At 45.1% G+C, this 20,800-nt stretch overlaps 2 protein-coding genes across 5 annotated transcripts; one reads left to right on the top strand and one right to left on the bottom strand.

Annotated features, from left to right (window-relative positions):
- Positions 1-723: 723 nt before the first annotated feature.
- Positions 724-6,574, top strand: prpf31 (PRP31 pre-mRNA processing factor 31 homolog (yeast)). The gene is made up of 14 exons (XM_012829201.3): positions 724-866; positions 1,269-1,484; positions 1,576-1,636; positions 1,745-1,828; positions 2,071-2,168; positions 2,730-2,836; positions 3,242-3,411; positions 3,632-3,789; positions 4,106-4,195; positions 4,341-4,468; positions 4,594-4,666; positions 4,891-5,019; positions 5,380-5,478; positions 6,053-6,574. The coding sequence occupies exons 2-14, from the start codon at positions 1,269-1,271 to the stop codon at positions 6,191-6,193; spliced, it is 1,554 nt and encodes a 517-aa protein (XP_012684655.1). The 5' UTR covers positions 724-866; the 3' UTR covers positions 6,194-6,574.
- Positions 6,575-7,481: 907 nt separating this feature from the next.
- Positions 7,482-20,748, bottom strand: cnot3a (CCR4-NOT transcription complex, subunit 3a). Of its 4 annotated transcripts, none has more exons than XM_031577055.2 (18): positions 20,573-20,748; positions 19,694-19,754; positions 19,470-19,537; positions 19,302-19,400; positions 19,060-19,149; positions 18,699-18,827; positions 18,298-18,393; positions 17,850-18,063; positions 17,306-17,439; positions 16,472-16,528; positions 15,346-16,309; positions 15,110-15,215; positions 14,624-14,765; positions 12,994-13,093; positions 12,662-12,860; positions 10,526-10,658; positions 10,124-10,249; positions 7,482-8,915 (listed from the first exon to the last, which is right to left on the bottom strand). In XM_031577055.2, the coding sequence occupies exons 2-18, from the start codon at positions 19,716-19,718 to the stop codon at positions 8,817-8,819; spliced, it is 2,781 nt and encodes a 926-aa protein (XP_031432915.1). In that variant the 5' UTR covers positions 19,719-19,754; positions 20,573-20,748; the 3' UTR covers positions 7,482-8,816. The 4 variants fall into 4 exon arrangements, with proteins under 4 accessions (XP_031432915.1, XP_012684653.1, XP_012684651.1 ...); XM_012829199.3 differs by having other exon boundaries at positions 17,306-17,409; positions 17,850-18,069; positions 20,573-20,747; XM_012829197.3 differs by having other exon boundaries at positions 17,850-18,069; positions 20,573-20,746.
- Between the last annotated feature and the right edge of the window lie 52 nt (positions 20,749-20,800).

Below are 20,800 nucleotides of genomic sequence, written 5' to 3'. Positions count from 1 at the left end.
TTAAGTGTTTAGTGTTCTTACTTGTGAATATGCATGAAAGACTAGATCTATTTGTTGACTATTGTAGTCATCATCAAAAGTGAAGAAGTGCCATCATGACCAGATATTAAAAATATATTCATATTCAGAATATTAAAGAATGCTGCTCGTCACATTTTGGACGCAGTAGAGTCGAGTCAGAATGACCTAAATGCTGTGAAGGAGAAAAAAACAATCCCAGGATTATGGATTAATTCACAATGGTATCATTAGAATAGCTGCACCCACTTTTCAAAATTTGGCATTTGTGTCTCAGGCCCTCCTCATGTCTTAACACTGAGGCGGAATATCACCATAATAGTTCCTACAAATTAAACCCTTCCCTAGAATAACTATTGTTAATCACTGCTGTGTAACTCTTAGCATACATGTAGCCTGTCACCACTGACATGATGAGTGATTGTCTTGCTAGAATTGGTTGGTAAACTTGTAATTCTACTGGTGAAACTACAGGCATTCCAGGCTAAGGTAAAAAAAAAAACATGATGCAAGCCCATATCAATCAAATAAATTAATAGTAAGACCAACATGTACAAATGGGATACTCTGATTTTTTTTAACTATTTGTATCGTTTAGCAGATTAGAACTTAATGTTACTCAGAGCAGTAGACAAAGCAACAGCTCTATAATAATAAATAAAATAAATAAATAATCTGCTTTATTTCCCATCATGCTCCTGGCCGATGACGTATATTTACTGCGACTCGAGGACGCATGAACGTTCAGGATAGCTATTTGATCATTGCTGGAAACTGCGAAGTTATTGTTAAAGATACCGATTTTGTATCTGTTCTTGCCAGTTTATCCCCAGAGATAAGCTAGAAAGGTACGGTTTCTGTTTCGTGCAATACTTTTTTTAAACAAAAAAAATTACAAAAAAAGACAGTGTTAGCTAAATTAGCTTTGTTACAAACCGAGTGCTCGGTTTGTAAAGTAGCTCACATATTTATGCTTTCTGTCATTTAGGAATTTTATTGATATATGTGATCGCCTGTTCAGTAACGCCACACAAATACATATTTGTTATAAGATAAATGCAGAAACTCTAGTTGCAAACAGGACATTGATAAAGTTGGTTAGTGGAAAAATATTACAGCAAGATTACATAGTTGAACTTTTATATATCACGCAGCGCTGCAGAATTGTATCGGGCTGTAAAGGTAATTTGTAATGGACATGTACAAAATGTATGTCCTTCAAGACCTAAAAACATTTAACTCGTTTGCAGATGTCTCTGGCTGATGAACTGCTCGCCGACTTGGAGGAGGCCGGCGAGGAGGGAGAGGATGGACTGTATCCGGGCGAGGAAGGTGGAGAAAGCGACCAAGAGGCCGGAGAGGGGGAGGTAGCGGGGGGCTTAGAGGATATCCCTGAGGAGATGGAGTTAGATTACAGTGCAGCCGAAAGTGTCACCTCTATTGCAAAACTACGCCACAGCAAACCTGTGAGTTTTGTGTACTTACTGTTTTAGAATAACTTATCAAAAACGTGTCATCTCACTGGTCTCTCAACCCCACTGTAAATATTGTCCACAGTTTTCAGAGATCACGGAGAAGATTACAGAGTATGTTGGCAAACAGCGTATGAATTCAGAAGGTTAGTAGTAGTCTTTGTCTGCTTATTCACGGAAAGCGATAATATTTAAACATGTTTCTTATTTGAATCATCTTTTAATGTATTCTTTACTTATTTTCCTCTTTACAGTATCTGGACCCGTTGAATCAGATCCAGAGTACAGGCTAATTGTTGCTGCCAACAACCTGACTGTGGAAATTGACAATGATCTGAGTGAGTTCCTTTAGTGTTTGTGTAGCTGAGGAAAGGAAGACAAGGTGAGGGAATTCATCATTAGATACTTGCTGACTCTGAAATGGAGTACTGAGTACTGGTGTTAGAGATGTCGAAGTGAAGGATAAAAGACCTGGGTTATTTAGCTGTGATCCCTTTACTGTGATGTGGTTTAAAGTTACATTTTTACATGTGCTAATGCCAATCTTGCTTGACATCCTCTAATATCCCCTTTCACACAGATATCATTCATAAATTTGTGCGCGACAAGTACTCCAAAAGATTCCCAGAGCTTGAATCTCTGGTCCCGAATGCACTGGACTACATCAGGACTGTGAGGGTGAGACAACCACCTGTGAACGCCTGTCAGTTTCAGAAAGAGTCACTAAAAAGTCCAAACTTGCTTTCAGTGTTTCAGTCTATTAAACAAAATAATTCACAGAAAAAAAACCAATCTAATCTCATCGGTTTGGCAAATTCACTACGCACAGGAAAGGTTCAGTCCGTGATTCTGGCGAAAGGTTATTTAAATTTGAGCTCAACAGCCGATCAGATTACACCCTTCCCTTCCTTGCCCCCAAAGCAACGTGTCGATTGGCTGGTATAGTGTATGGCTTGGTCCAAGCCGCTTTGTTTTTCCCATTTACAGAGCCAGGTCTGTGTATGAACACAGGATTTTTTTAGAGCACACACACAGAACAGACAGCTAGAGATCACGAGCAGCAGTTAACTGAATTTGTTCAAAAGTGTATTGGAGTAGAATCAGGGCCTGCTCCATTAATGGGAAGCAAAACTAGCTTTAGTGCAATGGACTCATGCCAGAAGGGATATCATGGCTGATCACAGGTGATCTCATTGTGTTACATCATGGCTGACCACTGGCGCCTCTGCTTGTCCTCAGGAACTGGGCAACAACCTGGAGAAGTGCAAGAACAACGAGAACCTACAGCAGATCCTCACCAACGCCACCATCATGGTGGTCAGTGTCACAGCATCCACCACCCAAGGGTGAGCACAGCACAAACCTGCCACTCACAGGCCAGGGCGTATAGGGGCGTTACAGTACACTGGCCCGTACTCTGGATCTGATTCAATGGGTCCAGATACTGTAAAGCGGGAAATAAGTAAATAATACATTAAAAGATGTTTAAATATTATTCCTTTCCCCAGAAGGCAGTACATGGTGCACATCTGGACCAGAACCTTTCTAGAATGTTCTCTGGGTTCAGACAGCAGCGAGATGAGATTTGGGGGAAGAAGCAGGGGGGGGGGGGGGGGGCGGTCAGTGACTAAGAAGCCAGTGAAGGCCTGTAGCAGTCTGGGTGGCCCAGTTTCATTGCCAGGGCTCTGTGGTTGGGGGTTTATTTTTAAGGCTGAATCCCAGGCTAAAAAAAAAATGTCCACTGTCCCCAGGGTAATGCTAGGCGACGATGAGCTCCAGCGATTGGAGGAGGCCTGTGACATGGCTCTGGAGCTGAACCAATCAAAGCACCAGATCTATGAGTATGTGGAGTCAAGGATGTCTTTCATCGCCCCTAATCTGTCCATCATAGTTGGGGCATCAACTGCAGCTAAAATTATGGGTGAGTTGTGCGTTGCTCTCCTCAGTCAAAACGGGAGATGTACGGTATATTCATGAAGATGCTACTTAACCTTTCAGTCCGTAGTTTTACACACACACACACACACACACACACACACACACATACAGGTTTGCAGTAACACTAAACATTTTCCTCATTGTCTCTTCATCCTCTCAATATTTGCATACTCCCTCTCTCTCCCCTCCTCCTCCTCATGCAGGTGTTGCTGGCGGTCTGACTAACCTGTCCAAGATGCCGGCGTGTAACCTGATGCTGTTGGGGGCGCAGCGGAGGACCCTGTCCGGCTTCAGCAGCACCTCGCTGCTCCCCCACACGGGCTACATCTACCACTGTGACGTGGTGCAGACTCTCCCCCCGGTGAGCGCAGACACCTCTAGCGTTCATGCTAAATCACATTTAATTAACGTGGGATTTTATGAGCTTACTGGTGGATTTATTAGGCTCACGTTAGATGTCAACGCGCATCATGCCGAGCTGTTCTCTGTCGGTCTTGGTGTTTCTTGGTCTCTGCTTTCTTAAATGAGATGAGTTCACTTGAGATGAGTTCAGAGTTCTGTAGATAGAGCTGTCGTCACAAGACGCGGCTACATTTCACATCGCTCAAACATCCATCTTGGCTCCTATGGTAAACTGGTCTGTGGTTCTAACTGCCGCCGTCCCTGTGTGTGTGTAGGACCTGCGGAGGAAGGCCGCTCGCCTGGTGTCGGCCAAGTGCACGCTGGCATCGCGGGTGGACAGCTTTCACGAGAGTTCAGGCGGCAAGGTGAGAGACCGCTCAAGGGCTGCTGATGGTCCTGTTTGTTTGATTCATGAGGAGTAAAGATTCATGTTATTTCACCCCCTCAGAGGAGTGTCTCATGTAGGGTTGTCCTGTGCGTGTGCGTGCGTGTGTGTGTGTGTGTGTTCAGGTGGGCTATGACCTGAAAGAGGAGATTGAGAGGAAGTTTGATAAGTGGCAGGAGCCTCCCCCAGTCAAAACGGTGAAGCCGCTCCCAGCCCCACTGGACGGACAGAGGAAGAAGAGAGGAGGCAGAAGGTACGACACATTGATCTCTCTCTCTCCTGCTCCCTCCTGTCTCTGTGTCCTTGCATTATCAAGGTATTTGTTACATTCTGTCATTATTTTTATTCATTGTTATTGTGTGATTTATTTTTTCTCAGGTACCGTAAGATGAAGGAGCGTTTGGGCCTGACTGAGATCAGGAAGAACGCCAACAGAATGACATTTGCAGAGGTGTGTGTGTGTGTGTCAGCTTTCCTTTCCAAACGGTTCTGTTCCGCAACTGTAGCATGTTGTCTGCGTATTAAGAATCTGTACTCTTCATTATTTTGTTGCCTGAGCCAAATAACTTTACCGTTATCTTTTTAACATCATAATATTTTTGTAAAGACCTCTTTACATTAGTCTGTGGTCTCGCGTGTCTAATATCTGCTGTCTGTTCGCCTGCCGGCGGTCAGATTGAGGATGATGCGTACCAGGAGGACCTGGGCTTCAGCTTGGGTCAGCTGGGCAAGTCTGGCAGCGGGAGGGTGAGGGCGGCACAGGTCAACGACGCCACCAAAGCCAGGATCTCCAAATCCCTGCAGGTAAGACCTAACACACACACACACACACACACACACACTGACCCACACTGACCCACACTGCTCAGATATATGCTATAACTGTACTACAATCTGACACCTGTGCCCTCACTAGGTGGTAGTGCAGATCTATTAGCTATGCCTTAATGAAGTGCAGATCTATTAGCTATGCCTTTATGAAGTGCAGGTCTATTAGCTATGCTTTTATGAAGCTCTTTGCATGGGTTGTGGTCTGTACCAGTAACTCTGTAGTGTCTCTCGTTTAGGCTTGTCCGTAGGTTGATATCGAAGCCGTTGTGTTTGCATGTATGTGTTTTTTTTAGTGTGTCTTCATAGATATGTGTGTCTTGTGTGTATCTACAGCGAACCCTGCAGAAGCAGAGCATGGTGTATGGAGGGAAGTCCACAGTCAGAGACCGGTCCTCTGGTATCAGCTCCAGTGTTGCTTTCACACCATTGCAGGTATGCACAGTACAAAACACACACACCGTTACAGGTATGGACTATACAACCCCCTCATACAAACACACACCATTACAGGTATGGATTATACAACCCCCTCATATACATACACACACACACACACAAACCATTTCATGACTAGACTATACAACCCCCTTGCACACATGGACAGTCCGTCATAGCAATGCCGAATAACACACACACACAAACGCATGGCTCACCCTGTCTGACTCAGAAAGAATTGGACACGCACACACACACGATCAGAAGCTCATCAGACACATCAGGAACCTCAGATGGAACGTAAAAATGTGAAAAGTTCAGGCAGTCGAGGTAACGTTTGAGGTAAGCACTACTGATGACCAGAACGGCTCCTGTCTTCATGTAAGCCATTGTCACTGTCACACACAGCATTGAGGGTGGCGCTCTCCGCCTTACGCACAAGAGTCCTGAGCGAAGGAGTCTCCTCAATGACGACACGTTTAAGATGGAAGTGGTCTGCATTGCACAGTTGTGCTGTGCCTTTTGCTGTGTTGTTGTTGAAACCATCATCATCATCCCCTTCCTCCCTTAGGGTCTGGAGATTGTGAATCCTGGGGCTGCAGAGAAGAAGGTGGCTGAGGCTAATCAGAAGTACTTCTCCAACATGGCAGAGTTTCTCAAAGTCAAGAAGGAGGGAGAAGGCGGGACACAATCACAAACACCTAAGATTTGAGAGCCACACACACACACACACACACACATTTACACACACACACACACACATTTACACACACATCACCTCCATATTCAGGGTGTTGATGTATGGTGACATTGTGTAAGTTATTAACACACACAGGTTTGACCTCTAATGAAGCTGGTGCTGTCAGAAGTGTTTAAGGAAAAGCTGACAGGCTGAGTGGGCATGCAGGCAGACCAAACCCTTTCCCCTGGGCTCTCAGAGCAGGCCTGTATAGCCCTGGAAATGGTGTTGCTATGGTTCCTGTAGTCATTTTGTGTTTTTATTTTTTTATTTTATTCATTTGTATGTGTACATACTTGATACATGTAGGTCTCATTTTAATAAAATCTGCCAGATCTATGATGGAAAAAATCATCAGAGTGATGTGTATATGTATCTCCTAACCGAGAACCATATGATTTATAGCTTATTCATAGAGGGATACTTAGACTACATGTTTAAACTCCAGAGTCCATACTTTGGTCTTGTAGTTTGGTGGGAGCATAGGTGACCTACAAATGTTGCCATGGATTCAATTTATGTCACAGGGCTATGAGTTGGCTTCCATTCATATGGGCTTTCCAAATCTGGAGTTCTGGAATGCAATTGATCTGTGACAAAGATGCCACGTATTCCCCAAGGCCAAACAGACTTAGAAATATCTTGGCAGTTGTGTAACAGAATAGGCAGTGCAACAGTCACAATAAGAGTTCCTTATCATTTGTTTTTGGAAACCTTTTCCCCTCATTCTTCTACCCAATGTGTGATGGACAATTTGCCAGTCAAAAATCTTGTCTTGTACATCTTGTTAGACGCAGCAGACTGAAATCTTTTTCCAAGCTAGCAGATTTCTCCAGCTGATAAAATTCCTGCCAATCTTCCAGTTGTCGGTTTGTGTAACGCACAATATAAAGACCCTGTTGGAATCAGCTACTTGACATGCATGTACTTGGCTACTGAAACAGCACAGGTAACGTGATTTGTCGAGCAATTCTGCTCCCGGTCATGTTAGTTTGGATAATGGTCCGTCAGCAGACAGCCTGTTTTTGTTCATTTTTAGGCCGTTTGTAATTTACCGTTGTTCCTGCAGACAGCAGACTCTGGTATGGATATGAGGTAGAGGTGTTCGGAACCGAGCAGCTATTTTGGATGGAATACACCACAATCAATATTTTTCATTACACGAGGGTATCGGCATATGAGGGTGCTCTCAAGTACCTCACCTCAAAACAAATCGATTAAAAATCCATTGGTATCATTTAGCTAAGGACAACACAGAGAGTTGTTCACAAAAGTATTTTATTGAAATTGTACAATCCTCTTTTTTCCATTTCAGGCTTACTGAATGGCATGTCACATGCTATCCTGACAGTGTCAAAAAAGCAAAGATGAGAAATCAACTCTATACATAATTTTGTACTTATTTTTTGGAGAGAAATTCACATGTTGTCTGTCAGCTGCCCTTTCCTTCCTTAAGCCAAAAATAATTTCTCTTTAAAATTTCTACACAGTTTCTTAACGTTTCTTTTTGAAATACAGATTGTGGGTTTTCCCTCCAAAAAAACGAAGGAAAATGCAGTTAAGAAAACTCACTGAGGACACCTTTTTAACTAAGAGGAGGCTTTAAACGCATAGGACACCGAGTAAAAGGGAAACAATGATTCTCTGTAAAGTGAGTGTGCTCCTATTTGGACAAATGAGAGGGAATATGTGAAAGTTTGTTTCCAAAATGAAAGAATGGCATACAAGGGTGGGAGTTTTTTTTTGTTTTTTTACATAGTCCAAAACTGTCCAAGCTTTTCACATGACAAAAAAAAAAAAAGATATAGATATACTTTTTTTTTTAACCACAAACAACCTACACACTGTTAGTGAGAAAAAGGATAACTTCCTGCATCCAATTTATTTAGCTTTTATTTGTCGTTTTATTTGATCTTCTCTTTTTGAAATGGGATGCCGACTGCTCTAATCAGAATCAGAGGCAGCAGCGGAAAAAAAACGCTGAGTTGACTCAAGGGTGAAATTTTTAAATACATATTTATATGCTGTACTTCCATATTTCTTAAACAGAGAGAGGAGGCAGAGTAGAATTCAATTGCATAGCAATTTAATTAACATCTCGTCCTCTTCGACACAGGACAGGCCCTGTGGTGTGCCGGCAGTGGGGCGGCCTACGTGAGAAACTACAGAAATGCTTTCACAAAACATCCGCAGACTCAGGTAGTGCCCATTGTCAAATTACACTGGTGGTGGTACGTTCTTTTTCTTTTTCCCAATTGAAGTTTGTTTTTGTGTAGTTAAGCCATCTGATGGTGCTGGGGTTTGAGATAAAAACAGAAGTTGTGGGCAAGAGGACTGCAAAGAGAGGTTCAAATGTTTGTATGTAAACAGGCACTCGACCCCCTCCTCTCTTGTGCTCCTCCCCTTTAAGATAAAGGCCTACTTTACCACCGACTTTTAAAAAAATAAAACAAAAAAAACAAACATTATCACGGCATGGAGTTCAATCTCGGAATGTCAACAGCAGCACATTCTCCATGGCGGCCAGCTCATCGCTCTCTCCCGCACTCTGCGTCTCCACCCTCTCCCCCGCCCTCCCCCACCCCCCCTCTGACTGTCACTGCAGGTCCCGGTCCTCCAGGTAGCGGTACTCGAACGTGAAACCCTCCTTCTTGCGCTGGCCCCACTTCTCATAGTCAAAGTAGATGTATGTGCCCTAGGACAGAGAACACAAACTCAGAGAGCTGCTCAGACTGCTTCAGTAGAGTCACAGACTGCAGACATGTTAGCCTGGAGCGGCTAAGTTAAACAACATATATTTTTTTTTAATAAAATACAAATATTGGCTAAACAACAGAACATAGGACATTGAAATCAAATTCATGGGTTCTAATGACGTCACTTACGAAAATCCTGCCGCCATATGTGTGCCCTGATTTGGGTGACACTGCCTAAGTTAAGCAGTGTTTTGTATTAGCATCAGGAGAAAGTTGATAGAGGTGACATTTGTCACTCGTACTGCTTTATCATTCCCTTTTTCTGCGCTACCTGACCCAATCAGATCACTGAGAATTGCCACTGTATGAAGGTAAAAAGGCTAGCGTTCCTCTTATGCTACTATTAAATCTGTATAACTGTAAATTCGATCTTAGTTTATTTAGCTAATTATTTATTGCATTTATGTTTTCATTATAAAAGAGATGAGGGGAGTATGCATTAAAATAATGTATATTAACCTAAATAAGAACTGTTTCTTTATTGCATTGTGTAGTATAACCCACTCATGTTATTATCTATTATACTTGGCCATTCTGTAGATGGCCTTATGCTGAGAAACAGTAAAGCAATTCATTTCATTAATAATATCTGAATGTATGTTTTTTTTTTCTTTTCATATGTTTGACTGCCTTATGTCCCATATCAAGGCATAAGATCTTACCTAAATATTAAAATACCAGTGGAGCTGGTGACTTGAGGATAGAATAAAATTGTAGATCGGGGTTTCTTTGGCGACTGTTTTTACAGCCAGCAGCACAACATATCCCGGGCATGTTGAACTTTCTCGATCTTCCTCCGTCTTCTCTGGTAGTTGTGGGTTGTGACCGACGCACAGCTAGACTCATGGTGGCGCTGCCATAGACATATATACATGTATGCGACCGTGTCGGACACAAACATGGTGGCGCTAAAGCACGGTGACGTCACATGGAACCCATGAAGAGGTAAAAAGTAATGTGGGGAACACAAACTAAAATAAGTCAAACTAAATTGAAAGACGCATAGTAAATATGGTACATACACACACACTGCACTGAGTAAATAAACAATGAGCAAACGCAGCAAAGGCTCTCCCTGATGAAGAGTTTTGCTGGTTGCCTCAGAGATCACAGGTTAGAGACCGGGGGAGGGAGGGGGTAAACCAACCTGTTCAAACTCGTCAGTGATGGTCTTCGGCTCCTCGTGCCTCTGAAACCACATCATGTACTTGGTGTGGAACCTCCACGACTGCTTCTTCAGAGCTTTAGCGGACAAATACTGAGCTTTTGTGCCCTGACGGAGCAGAGAGCAGCAGGATTACTCACACGCATAAGCACATAACACACCAGTTCATCAGGGTCATCTGTGTTGGTTAAGGTGACAGCAGAAAGGCAGCTTGTTTGAGTGTGTGTGTGTGTGTGTGTGTGTGTACACCTCGATAGCCTGTGTTGACAAAGGTGGCAGAGAATAAAGACTGTAGAGTGTGTGGAGGCTTCATATGTATTTGTAATTGTGTGTGTGTGTGTGTGTGTGTGTGTGTGTGTGTGTGTAGACTCGACTGCGACAGACCTCCAAGTAGTAGAAGATGAAGAAGAGAGTCTCAGTGGACAGTCTCTGGTAGAACTCAATGGAGTCAGAGTGGTGGGGGGGAACCTGATGGTGGAAGGGCAGGGTGGGGCACGGGTTCCTCATCAGGTATTGCCTGTTTGGGGGGGACAAAGAGGGGAGGTGGTCAGTGCTGAATATCACAGGTCATGAAGAGCACACTGTCAGCTTTCTGAACTATAATGGTATTTATGAATAGGGGAGAATGCCCTGATTATTGCTATGTGCACAACAGTCACTCCACTACCCCAACCTGCTAAATAATAATGGTCAAATAATGGTAACCATACTGATAACCAACATGTACGCTGCTATTATCATTCCACTCCCATCAGCCACATGTTTGACCACACAGCCAACCACAGACTTGTTCTTATTCAACACGCCATGCTAGGCTCAGCTCAAGCTCATTGGTGTCTGACCGCGTCAGTCACACTATGGCGAGAGCAAATGGCTCACAGGAACTAATTTACTACACAGAAACTATAAATTCACTTCAAAGAAATTTTGCATTTGGATTTGTTTTTGGGCTTTTTGCCTTTATTCAGATAGGACAGTGAAGGTTTGGACAGGAAATGAGATGGAGAGAAGAGGTGGGGAATGGGATCGGGAAATGACAGCGGGTCGGATTCGAACCCGTGTCCCCGTGGGCGTTCAAGCCCGTATATGGTTGGGGCTACTTCTTGCGCCACAGTGCCCCCCGCATTTGGGTTTTTTGTGTGCCTTTTTTCCCCCACTGTTCCGAAACGTGATATCCAAACAGTGGTGTGAACTGAACCGCAACTTCTGTGTACCGTTACTCCCCTAGTGTGGACCTGATTCTTTGGTTCCTCGGAGTCAGATGAATGAGACGAGTGAGACGTGTGCGTGTACTGTATGTGTGTGTACCTGATTCTTTCAAACGTCGGACAGGTGAGGCATGTGTGTGTGTGTGTGTGTTGGAGCTGCAAATCAGACTTTATGTCTTATGATTCTTATGTTCATCCCCATCCTTAAGGTTAAGAAGCAGAATCCCTCAGTTTTCTGTGTTCTGCCATGAGTGACACTGTTCCTGATCTAAGATTGTTCTGTGTTCTTAGAGATCCATACCCCCCTCCCCTCCTGTCCAGGAGGAGACTTCCACTCAGACTTGCTCTGGTCCAATCAGAGAAGCTGGTGTAGCCTTATGTGAAGCCACGCTCTCTGCCTTGGTGTGGTGCGCACCTTGTTAACGGATTTCTTTCAACCATTGCCTGACTGAGTCTCCAAGTCTGTGATACAAAATTACCATCAGTGTGTGTAGGTGTGCATCTGATTCTCTTGGAGTGGGACAGGTGATGCATATGTGTGTGTGTGTGTGTGTGTGTGTGAGTGTGTACCTGATTCTCTCAGAGTCAGACGGGTGAAGCGCGTGTGTGTGTGTGTGTGCGTGTGCGTACCTGATTCCCTCGGAGTCAGACGGGTGAGGTATGTGTGTGTACCTGATTCTTTCAACATTGGACAGGTGAGGCGTGTGTGTGTGAGCTTCAAATCAGACTTTATGTCTTATGATTCTTATGTTCATCCCCATCCTTAAGGTTAAGAAGCAGAATCCCTGAGTTTTCTGTGTTCTGCCATGAGTGACACTGTTCCTGATCTAAGATTGTTCTGTGTTCTAACTGTGTTCTTAGAGATGAGAAGAAGGGAACTTTTCGCAGACTGTGTATCAGTGTCCGTGTCGCATTCTCTGTGTCATTAGCTAAATTGCCAGGCCAGCATTGATTAGGGAGGCCTGACGATTTTCCTGCCTCAGTGTAAGGTGGGCCCAGTGATTCTCCTGTCCAGGAGGAGACTTCAACTCAGACTTGCTCTGGTCAAATCAGAGAAGCTGGTGTAGCCTTATGTGAAGCCACACTCTCTGCCTTGGTGTGGTGCGCACCTTGTTAACGGATTTCTTTCAACCATTGCCTGACTGAGTCTCCAAGTCTGTGATACAAAATTACCATCAGTGTGTGTAGGTGTGCATCTGATTCTCTTGGAGTGGGACAGGTGATGCGTGTGTGCGTGTGTGTGTGTGTGTGTGTGTGTGTGTGCGTGTGAACCTGATTCTCTCGGAGTCGGACGGGTGAGGTGTGTGTGTACCTGATTCTCTCGGAGTCGGACGGGTGAGGCATGTGTGTCCACGCTGCCTCCTGCATGGCCTGCTGGTAGAGCTGCTCTTTGGACAGGGGGGTGGGACCCAGGGGACACACCCCTAACGACGGAGGCAGGTTCACCTCTGAGACGGCCGGCTGGGGGACCACAGGGGGGCCGCTTGGGGCCGAGGAGCTTGAAAATATGTCTGAGTGGGACAGAGCAAGTGTGTGCAGAAGGGTTAGACTTTGTCATAGAATAGATCAATGTTTCAAAATATGTTCATCGTATCGTACGCCTTTGAGGTGAATACACTGTGAGGTGTGTGTGTGGTGTTCTACCTCTCTCTGAGAGATGTAGGGAGGAAATCTCTCCATCAAGTCCTGTTCCCAGAGCGGCTCTCTTTGCCATGGCGGCCAGAGAACTCAACGGTTCAGGGGCCTGAGAGGGAGGGACAGAGAGAAGGAGAGAGAGGGAGAGGAGTGGAGAGAGAGAGAAGTGAATGGGTCAACAGGAAGAGAGAAACAGATGTAACCTAGACTCAGTATCACACAGCTCCTTGTCTCACCTCTAACTAACACACTCTGCTATTACATTAGGGCTGTCAACGAATATTCTAAATTCGAATATATATTCGAATAGTTGTTAAAAATAGAATTTCGAATGTGAAAATTAATATTCAAAAAATAAATAAATAAATAAATAAATAAAAAAACAGCGGCAGCACTGTCTGCTTTGTGGGTGGGCGCGCGCCTGAGGTCAGGGACAGGTCACAGGAGTTGCACTGTCTGGCACAGCCTAACTGCTGACAGTTGACTTGGTGGAAGATGGCAGAAATTGCAGAACCCTGCTTGACCGCAGCAGAGAAAGTGATTGTAACCCCCAAAAATCTAAAGAGTGATGTCTGGAAATATTTCGGATTTTGGGCAGCTGATGGTAAACTTGTTGAGCCTACAGATAAAGTAGTGTGTAAGCTATGTAAGTTAGCGTTAGCTTACCATTCAACAACTAGCAACTTGAGGCTACATCTCCAAAATGTGCACACAAGTGAATATGGCATAATATGTGGAACTTCAGCGAAACAGCCACGTCTGGATACATATTTTGCGCCATTCGTCACAAGTTCGTTGTCTGCGGCACGACAGGAGGCCTGCGCGCAAAAATGGATTTCGTTCATATGCAAGGACATGAAGCCGATCAGTGTGGTGGATGGGATAGGCTTCAGGGAGTTCTGTGAAGCACTGGAACCGAGGTACCGTATCCCTTGTTGTCGTTCATTTAAACCGCTATGCGCAGAGAGCGCGACGGTGCGGGAGAGGGAGAGAGAGAGAGAGAAAGAAAGAGTGCGTGTGTGCGAGCGAGAGGGTCTTGGCCATTAGTTAATTTACTTATTTTTGCGTAGGTAATATGTTGTTAAATATGCTTAAACTTAAATAAATAACCTAGACAAGTAGTTATGTCTCGTTGTATTAATTTCCTGTTATTGACGTGCCTAATGCGCAACCAGAAATTCGAATATGTTCGAATATATGTGTTTTTTTAAAGCGAATATTCGAACGTCATTTTTGAGCAATTTTGACAGCCCTATATTACATAACATCCTTTTAAATTTTTAAACGGTGTCTAAATAAACCGTCACTCTGGGGGCAAAACTGCAGACAGCACTGCACTGCACTTCCCCCTCCCACACAGAGACAAGCTAAGAGGCACAGGCCTCTACAAACTCCGCACCCAAAAATCACCAAAACCCCACAATAACATGGACTGCATGGTCAAAAGGATTACAATGAGATGAGCCGTGTAGACAAAAGGGATGTCCTGGCAGGACAGGAACGAGTGAGGAAGGGTCCCCTAGACAGAGAGGAGCGAGCAGAGACGGGTCTGAGACAGACGGGGCCCAGGTCAGGCTACAGTCTGTGCCAGAGGCCACCTGCTCTGTGTGGGGGTGATCCGTGGGCATCAAGGGCGTACCTTGATAACCTCAGAGTTTGGTGTGTAGGAGTGTGGGCCGTTGAGAAGACTCCCACCGCCAGGCGTGGTGTCCGTGAACGAGGGAGACGGTGAGGAGGGCGGAAGGGTGATGGAGCTCAGGAGACTGGGGCCATTATCCAGCCTGAGACAGAGAGAGAGAGAGAGACAGAGACAGAGAGAGAGAGAGAGAGAGAGAGAGAGAGAGAGACAGACAGACAGACAGACAGACAGAGAGAGAGAGAGAGAGAGAGAGAGAGACAGAAAGAGAAAGAGAAAAAGAGACAGAGAAAGGATCCAGAATCAATATTCCAGACTATAAATCAGCTCAATATATTAACAAGACAATCCATCTAATTCATTCAGTGCTTTTACTCCGAAGTGATTCCACTGTAGTAATGCCATTAAACCAGGACTGTGCTCAGAAGGAACAGAGGTACTTGTCGGAGCGGTTTCATTAAAGGATGAATAATAAATATGTTCCCTCACGTTGGGTTGCCCGAGGAACTAAGAGATGAGGGCTGGCTGCTTTGTGATTGGCTGCTGCTGCTGAGGGTGGAGTCCGGCGTGTTGTCCGCTACAACAGCGCTGTAACCTGGACAAGAAAGAGCACACACACACACACACACACACACACACACACTATTAAGTACTGAACTAACAGCTGCAACCTGAACACTAAGGTTGGACAACAGAAATGGACTGAAAAGAACACTGGTTCTCACTTGTGCCTCCATTCTGTTTGAGAACACTGGGTGGTCTGGCGGGAGCTCCATTACCCCCGATACCAGCTCCTGTTGCCCCTGTACTTCCTCCGTTGCCCCCCAGCATGCCCAGACTGGACACCGACCCTGGGGCAGTCCCCACAGGGCTGAGGGGTACCTGCGGCGCCGCCTGAAGGGGCGTCTGTCCCTGCACCAGGCTCAGGATGCCTCCACTGAGGGTTACGTGTCCCGGGCTGGACCCCAGGAGCCCCAGAGACGAGCCCGTGCCGTTGCTGGTCGCCCCTGAGCCGCCGCCTCCTCCCCCGACCACTGACGTGCCTCCCGACGGGACCGTGCTGCCGCCGCCGCCACTCCCCACTGGACCACCGGGAGCGCTGCCCACCCCGCCCGCAGCTGCCTGAGCATATGGCGCCGGCATAGAGGTGGAAAGCAGCCCCGCGATGGTGCTCATGGTCCCGGGCATCGGCGACAGACCCAGGCCAGACATTTGAGCTGAGCTGCTGGTCACCGTCACACCGCCCTTTCCCAAGCCCAAGCCCAGCCCCAGGCTGAGCCCCAGGCTGGAGGTCGAGGTAGGCCCCGAGGACGCCTGGGGCAGGGAGTTTGGCGTGACTGGGGCGGGGGTACTGGAGATGGGCAGGGACGGGGTGGTGGAGATGGGGAGTGTGGGGAAGCTAGGGGGGCTAGGGGTGCTGTTGGAGGGGATGGGCACTGGGGTGGTGGGGGTTTTGGCCTGCGGCTGCTGCTGCTGCGGTTGCTGCTGCTGCGGTTGCTGGGATTGAGACTGAGGAGGATTCTGCTGCACGGCGCTGCTGAAGCTGCCCAGGAGGTTGCTGCCGCTGGAGATGGCTGGCACTCCCCCGACAACGGTGGCCATGGAGACCGAAGAGGGGGTGGATCCAGAGGAAGAGGAGGAGGAGGAGGAGAAGGACAAATGCGATGGATTCCCATTCTTCACAGGCGACTACAACACACACAAAAACAAATTGAGATTAACTTGTAACTTGGTAGAGACATGGTAAAAAAAACAAGAGCAGAAATAAAAAGATGGACACAATCAGATATGGCTGCTCACAGTACTGTAACATTTTCTATATAAAGCCTTCGAAAGGAGTTGCCCTCTCACCTGACTGACTTCACTGTCGGTGGAGCGTCCTCTTTTCTTCTCCTCTTCAGAGTTCTCCTGGAATGAAAACTCTCATCGTAACAATGTTCACACAAAACACACACTCTACACAACGATAACCCCTTAACACGACGTCACAGTTAACCCCAGACCCGAGAGAGAATAGGAGGATAGGTCTGGATAACTGGTGGAGGAGAAGAGGAGGGGGGTGGAGGGAGAGCGGCCTCAAGCATATGGAGGAACAGGTGGGCTGGTGGGGTCTGTGCACAGAAACGGCGAGAGAGAGAAATGATTACAGTATGAGAGAGGGGTGAGGGAGGAGATGGGGTGGACAAGCAGAGCGGAGCAAGAGGGCCAGAGATGACTGACAGAGATGGAGGAAGGCACAGAGAAGAATGACAGCTATTAGGGGGAGAGTAATGGAGAGTAAGAGAGTTGTAGGTGTAAGAGATATCAGGGGGAGAGTAAGAGAGTTTTAGGTGTAAGAGAGATATCAGTGGGAGAGTAAGAGAGGTAGGTGTGAGAGATATCAGGGGGAGAGTAAGAGTTGTAGGTGTAAGAGAGATATCAGGGGGAGAGTAAGAGAGTTGTAGGTGTAAGAGAGATATCAGGGGGAGAGTAAGAGAGTTGTAGGTGTAAGAGAGATATCAGGGGGAGAGTAAGAGAGTTTTAGGTGTAAGAGAGATATCAGGGGGAGAGTAAGAGAGAGTGTTGGTGTTGGAGGTGTAAGAGAGATGGGGAGGGAGAGTAGGGCAGAGCGTTGCGCAGGTTGCGCAGAGGAATGAGAGATAGGAGGAGGAGAGTAAAGGAGATCCGAAAGACAGCGCGGTTTACCGTGGTGCCGGTGGCGGGCGATGGAGGGATGGGCGAGGAGGAGGTGGTGGAGGTGGGCGTGCTGCTGGACTGCAGGAACATTTCATCCTCCAAGTTGGATTGACCTTGAGGAGAAGTGGCCATCAGCGCCGCCGCTGCCCAGGGGGACAGAGAGAAGGTTAACACAGAAACAAGGGGGGGGGGGGGGAACCTGCTGACCATAGGTGAAGGGCAATAATGTCCCGAGAGCCAGTTTCAAATTCCTTTGCAGGGTGCAAATTTGCAAATAAAGTTTCTGATTTAGCTTTTTAAATATTGTTAAGATCTTTTTTTTTTTTTAAACATACTTTTTATTGGTTTAGACAAGGGATAACATAACAAAGCACATGTTAAGATCTTTGTAAAGATACAAAGGAATATCTACTCATAACCAGATTATTAGCTATTTATAACATACTTATTTTTTTTTTTACTTGAGAATGAACTAACAGTGCTATTATAAAAACAGAAAATAGGTAACTATTCCCTTCCTTCTGGACACGTATCTGTAACCACTCAAACTTACGGATATCATCCAGGTCCAGGTCGTCATAGAGGAACTCATTCTCCTCGAAGTCGGGGTCCTGGGAGGAGTCGATGTAGTACTCCACGTCGTCTTTGATCTTATGGATGGAATCCACCTGAATCGAGTCATTGTCAAGCATTCGCAGGATGGTCTCCAGCATACGGATATGGTACCGGTGCCGCTCGATCAACCTCTTCAGCTCCTCTATGCGGTCCTGTTTCTAAAAAAAGCAGGGGAGAGGAGAGGAGAGGTGACAGAAGAGATGAGAAGACAGAAAGGCAGGAAAAAGGAGAGGTGAGAGGAGCATGCAAAAGAGGAGAGAACAGATAACAGGTGAGAAGAGATAACAGGTGAGAAGAGAAAGAAGACATGTTTTTGTGAGGTCGAAGTGAGATTATTAAAATTAAATGTTTTGCTGAATCTGAGGAGGCGGGATGATGACACTAACATCTTTATCTCCCTTCTTTTTCTTCGTCTGGACAGAGAGGGACTCCACTTCACTCTCAAACTGGTCCACCTGCATGTTTAGGTTGTCTATCGTATTCTGATGAACAGAGAAACATAAAGATCATATTTCTATTCATGCTTAATTCTTGGTGTTCAATACAAAGGAAGAATATAATGTTAAGCACAGGTTTAACGTTAGTTTACTTTTATTACACGTTTCTAGCTATTGAAAAAAAAAATAACTTGACAGTTCTTATTAATCAGCAGGTTTTAAAAATCTGCCCTCAATTTCAGCGGCAGTCAGCCGTCTACACCTCTATGTTGAGCTGTATTTATGCATGACTAATGTTAGCCTTGTTTTGCTGCTTCTGTTGTCTAGCAGTAGCATTAGCCCATTGTTACCGTTAGCCACTGTTCCGTTTCCTCCTTCTCCTTCTGAGCGGGGTCCACTTTCTGGGCCAAACCCAGCCCTTCCTTGGAGTAAGCTTTAGTCTTTGTCTCCCTCTCCACTACTTTAAACCGCTCCATTTGCTGCACAGACGGGAGAGTTAGTTATTGCTGTTGTCTGGTCACTGGACACTGAACACCACCAGTTCTGTTTATTTATAGGTCAGTGTTGAGACTGGAAATGATCAATAAGTGCTGACTGACAAACATGCAGGGCCTGCTGTAGTTAGGATAGACAGCATTGACAGGAGGCTTTGACAACATACTCCATAATAACTTTCCAAACCATAGGTATGTTATAGTGATGAAGTTTTACCGTCTCTATAAGTTTGCGGTTCTCCACTAACTGCCTCTTATCTTTGATCTCGTTGGATGCCACCCACGTCTTAATCTGGTCTCGTAGTCGCTGTAAGGGTATCATAGGGAATCATTACTTATCTCTTAATTACTCATGTATACATTTCATCTTGAGAGTAATGCATAATTTACTAATGTCATGGAAATGTTACACTGACAGGTGGACAGTGACAATGAAATGAGATAGAAACACATTCTCACCTGGAGCTTTTTAATTTCTTTCTTGAGGTCAGCCTCATACTTTTCCTTCTGATTGGCATTGGCTGCATTATGTAACTGAGGGATCACAAGATTTATCAACTGAACACATTTCATTTCTCCAATTCCTTTATGAAAACCAATATGATTCCAATATTAAATCCTACTCACCTTTTGCCAGATGTCCTCGAACTGCTCAACACCCTCTGCAACTTTTTTCAAACATCGATCTATTTCACCTGTTTAAAAGGTTAGAGACATAGAACGAGGTTAATACGTATGAACGTGCAACTCTGACAGATAACTAGAATAATGAATGGTAGTGTACACATATACACTCATGCAAGATGCTGCTGGGATCATTTAAAATCACCCACATAGAAAAAGAGGCTCACCTTGGAGTTTTCTTTTATCAGCCATGGCTTCGCTATGATACTGTCTTCATACCGCCTATCACTGCAATCAGAATGACCTATGACATTAGCTCTACTAACAGCACAACTAGACCAGCAGAACATACAGAAACACGCAAAGACTAAAAAACGTCAGTCCGACTGACAGATCATTTAAAAGTATATCAGTGAATAACAATAGGTCTGTGAACAACAAGCGGTCAACATCTGCTCAACAAGTACCGTACAAATCTTGAACTGTTGTTTCATCAGATTCGGGGGAAACAGTGTAACTTGGCTAGTTAAACTAAAACATTTCCTCCGACCACACTCTACGTTGCAACAGACTGGGCTACAAAAGGCTTGATAGCATTAGTTTAACATTTGTATAGGTCAAGCTATACAATTACTCCGTGCCGTTGCATATGACAATTACAGCTATCAACATCTCATTAAACAATAGGGGAAATGACAAACATCTCCTACATCGTTGTACTCGAGTATATGTTAAACCTAGCCTGTTAGCTAGATAGCATGGTTTCTTGTCGTAAGCAAATAGCTATCTAAGCTGATGTTTTACAGTGTGGATGCAAAGAAACCACATATACTATATTATCATCGTCGTTCGTCACGCAAGTATTTATCTGCTGCAGTCACAGTCTGAAGCATTAACACAAGTTAAGTTTTCGGCAATGTTAAGACTAACAGGTAAATTAAATGTGAATATTGCAAGCTAATGCTGAAAAGGTAAGAAAGCGAGCTAACAGTTAGATAGCTCACTGGCTAACGTTGCTGCACAGTCAAGCTAGCTGGCTAGTTCTTCCAAAATTACGGATGCTCAGTTCAATAGTGGATCCAGTTTAATGTTTATGTGTTCTCTACCTTCTGTAAGTTATATTAATTTCGTATATCTTTTTGTTTTGGTAGCCAAGTCCGCGATTACCGAGCCTTCTTTACTTCAAATTTCAATGTTTTCTTCTCGTCAATCTCTTCAATACAGTACATTAAAGATGGACGCTAGGCCCCACCTCCAAAACCAGTTCCCGCCTCTAATTCTCAGTAAACATGACTATTGGTCCACATTTTCTGTCATTCATTTGATGCATTTTG

The sequence above is a fragment of the Clupea harengus genome, chromosome 11 (assembly GCF_900700415.2).
Source record: "Clupea harengus chromosome 11, Ch_v2.0.2, whole genome shotgun sequence".
Classification (NCBI taxonomy): domain Eukaryota; kingdom Metazoa; phylum Chordata; class Actinopteri; order Clupeiformes; family Clupeidae; genus Clupea; species Clupea harengus.
Note: the sequence above shows the minus strand (reverse complement) of the source record. Positions and strands in the feature narration are given on the sequence as shown.

Excerpts from the sequence above, each read along its gene's own strand:
- prpf31 (XM_012829201.3), top strand. The coding sequence starts at position 1,269 with ATGTCTCTGGCTGATGAACTGCTCGCCGACTTGGAGGAGGCCGGCGAG. Across the intron at positions 1,637-1,744 it reads ACAGCGTATGAATTCAGAAG|TATCTGGACCCGTTGAATCA; the intron begins GTTAGTAGTAGT and ends TCCTCTTTACAG. Across the intron at positions 2,837-3,241 it reads ACAGCATCCACCACCCAAGG|GGTAATGCTAGGCGACGATG; the intron begins GTGAGCACAGCA and ends CACTGTCCCCAG.
- cnot3a (XM_012829197.3), bottom strand. The coding sequence starts at position 19,718 with ATGGCTGATAAAAGAAAACTCCAAG. Across the intron at positions 19,538-19,693 it reads TGATAAAAGAAAACTCCAAG|GTGAAATAGATCGATGTTTG; the intron begins GTGAGCCTCTTT and ends CCTTTTAAACAG. Across the intron at positions 8,916-10,123 it reads TCACTGACGAGTTTGAACAG|GGCACATACATCTACTTTGA; the intron begins GTTGGTTTACCC and ends TCTCTGTCCTAG.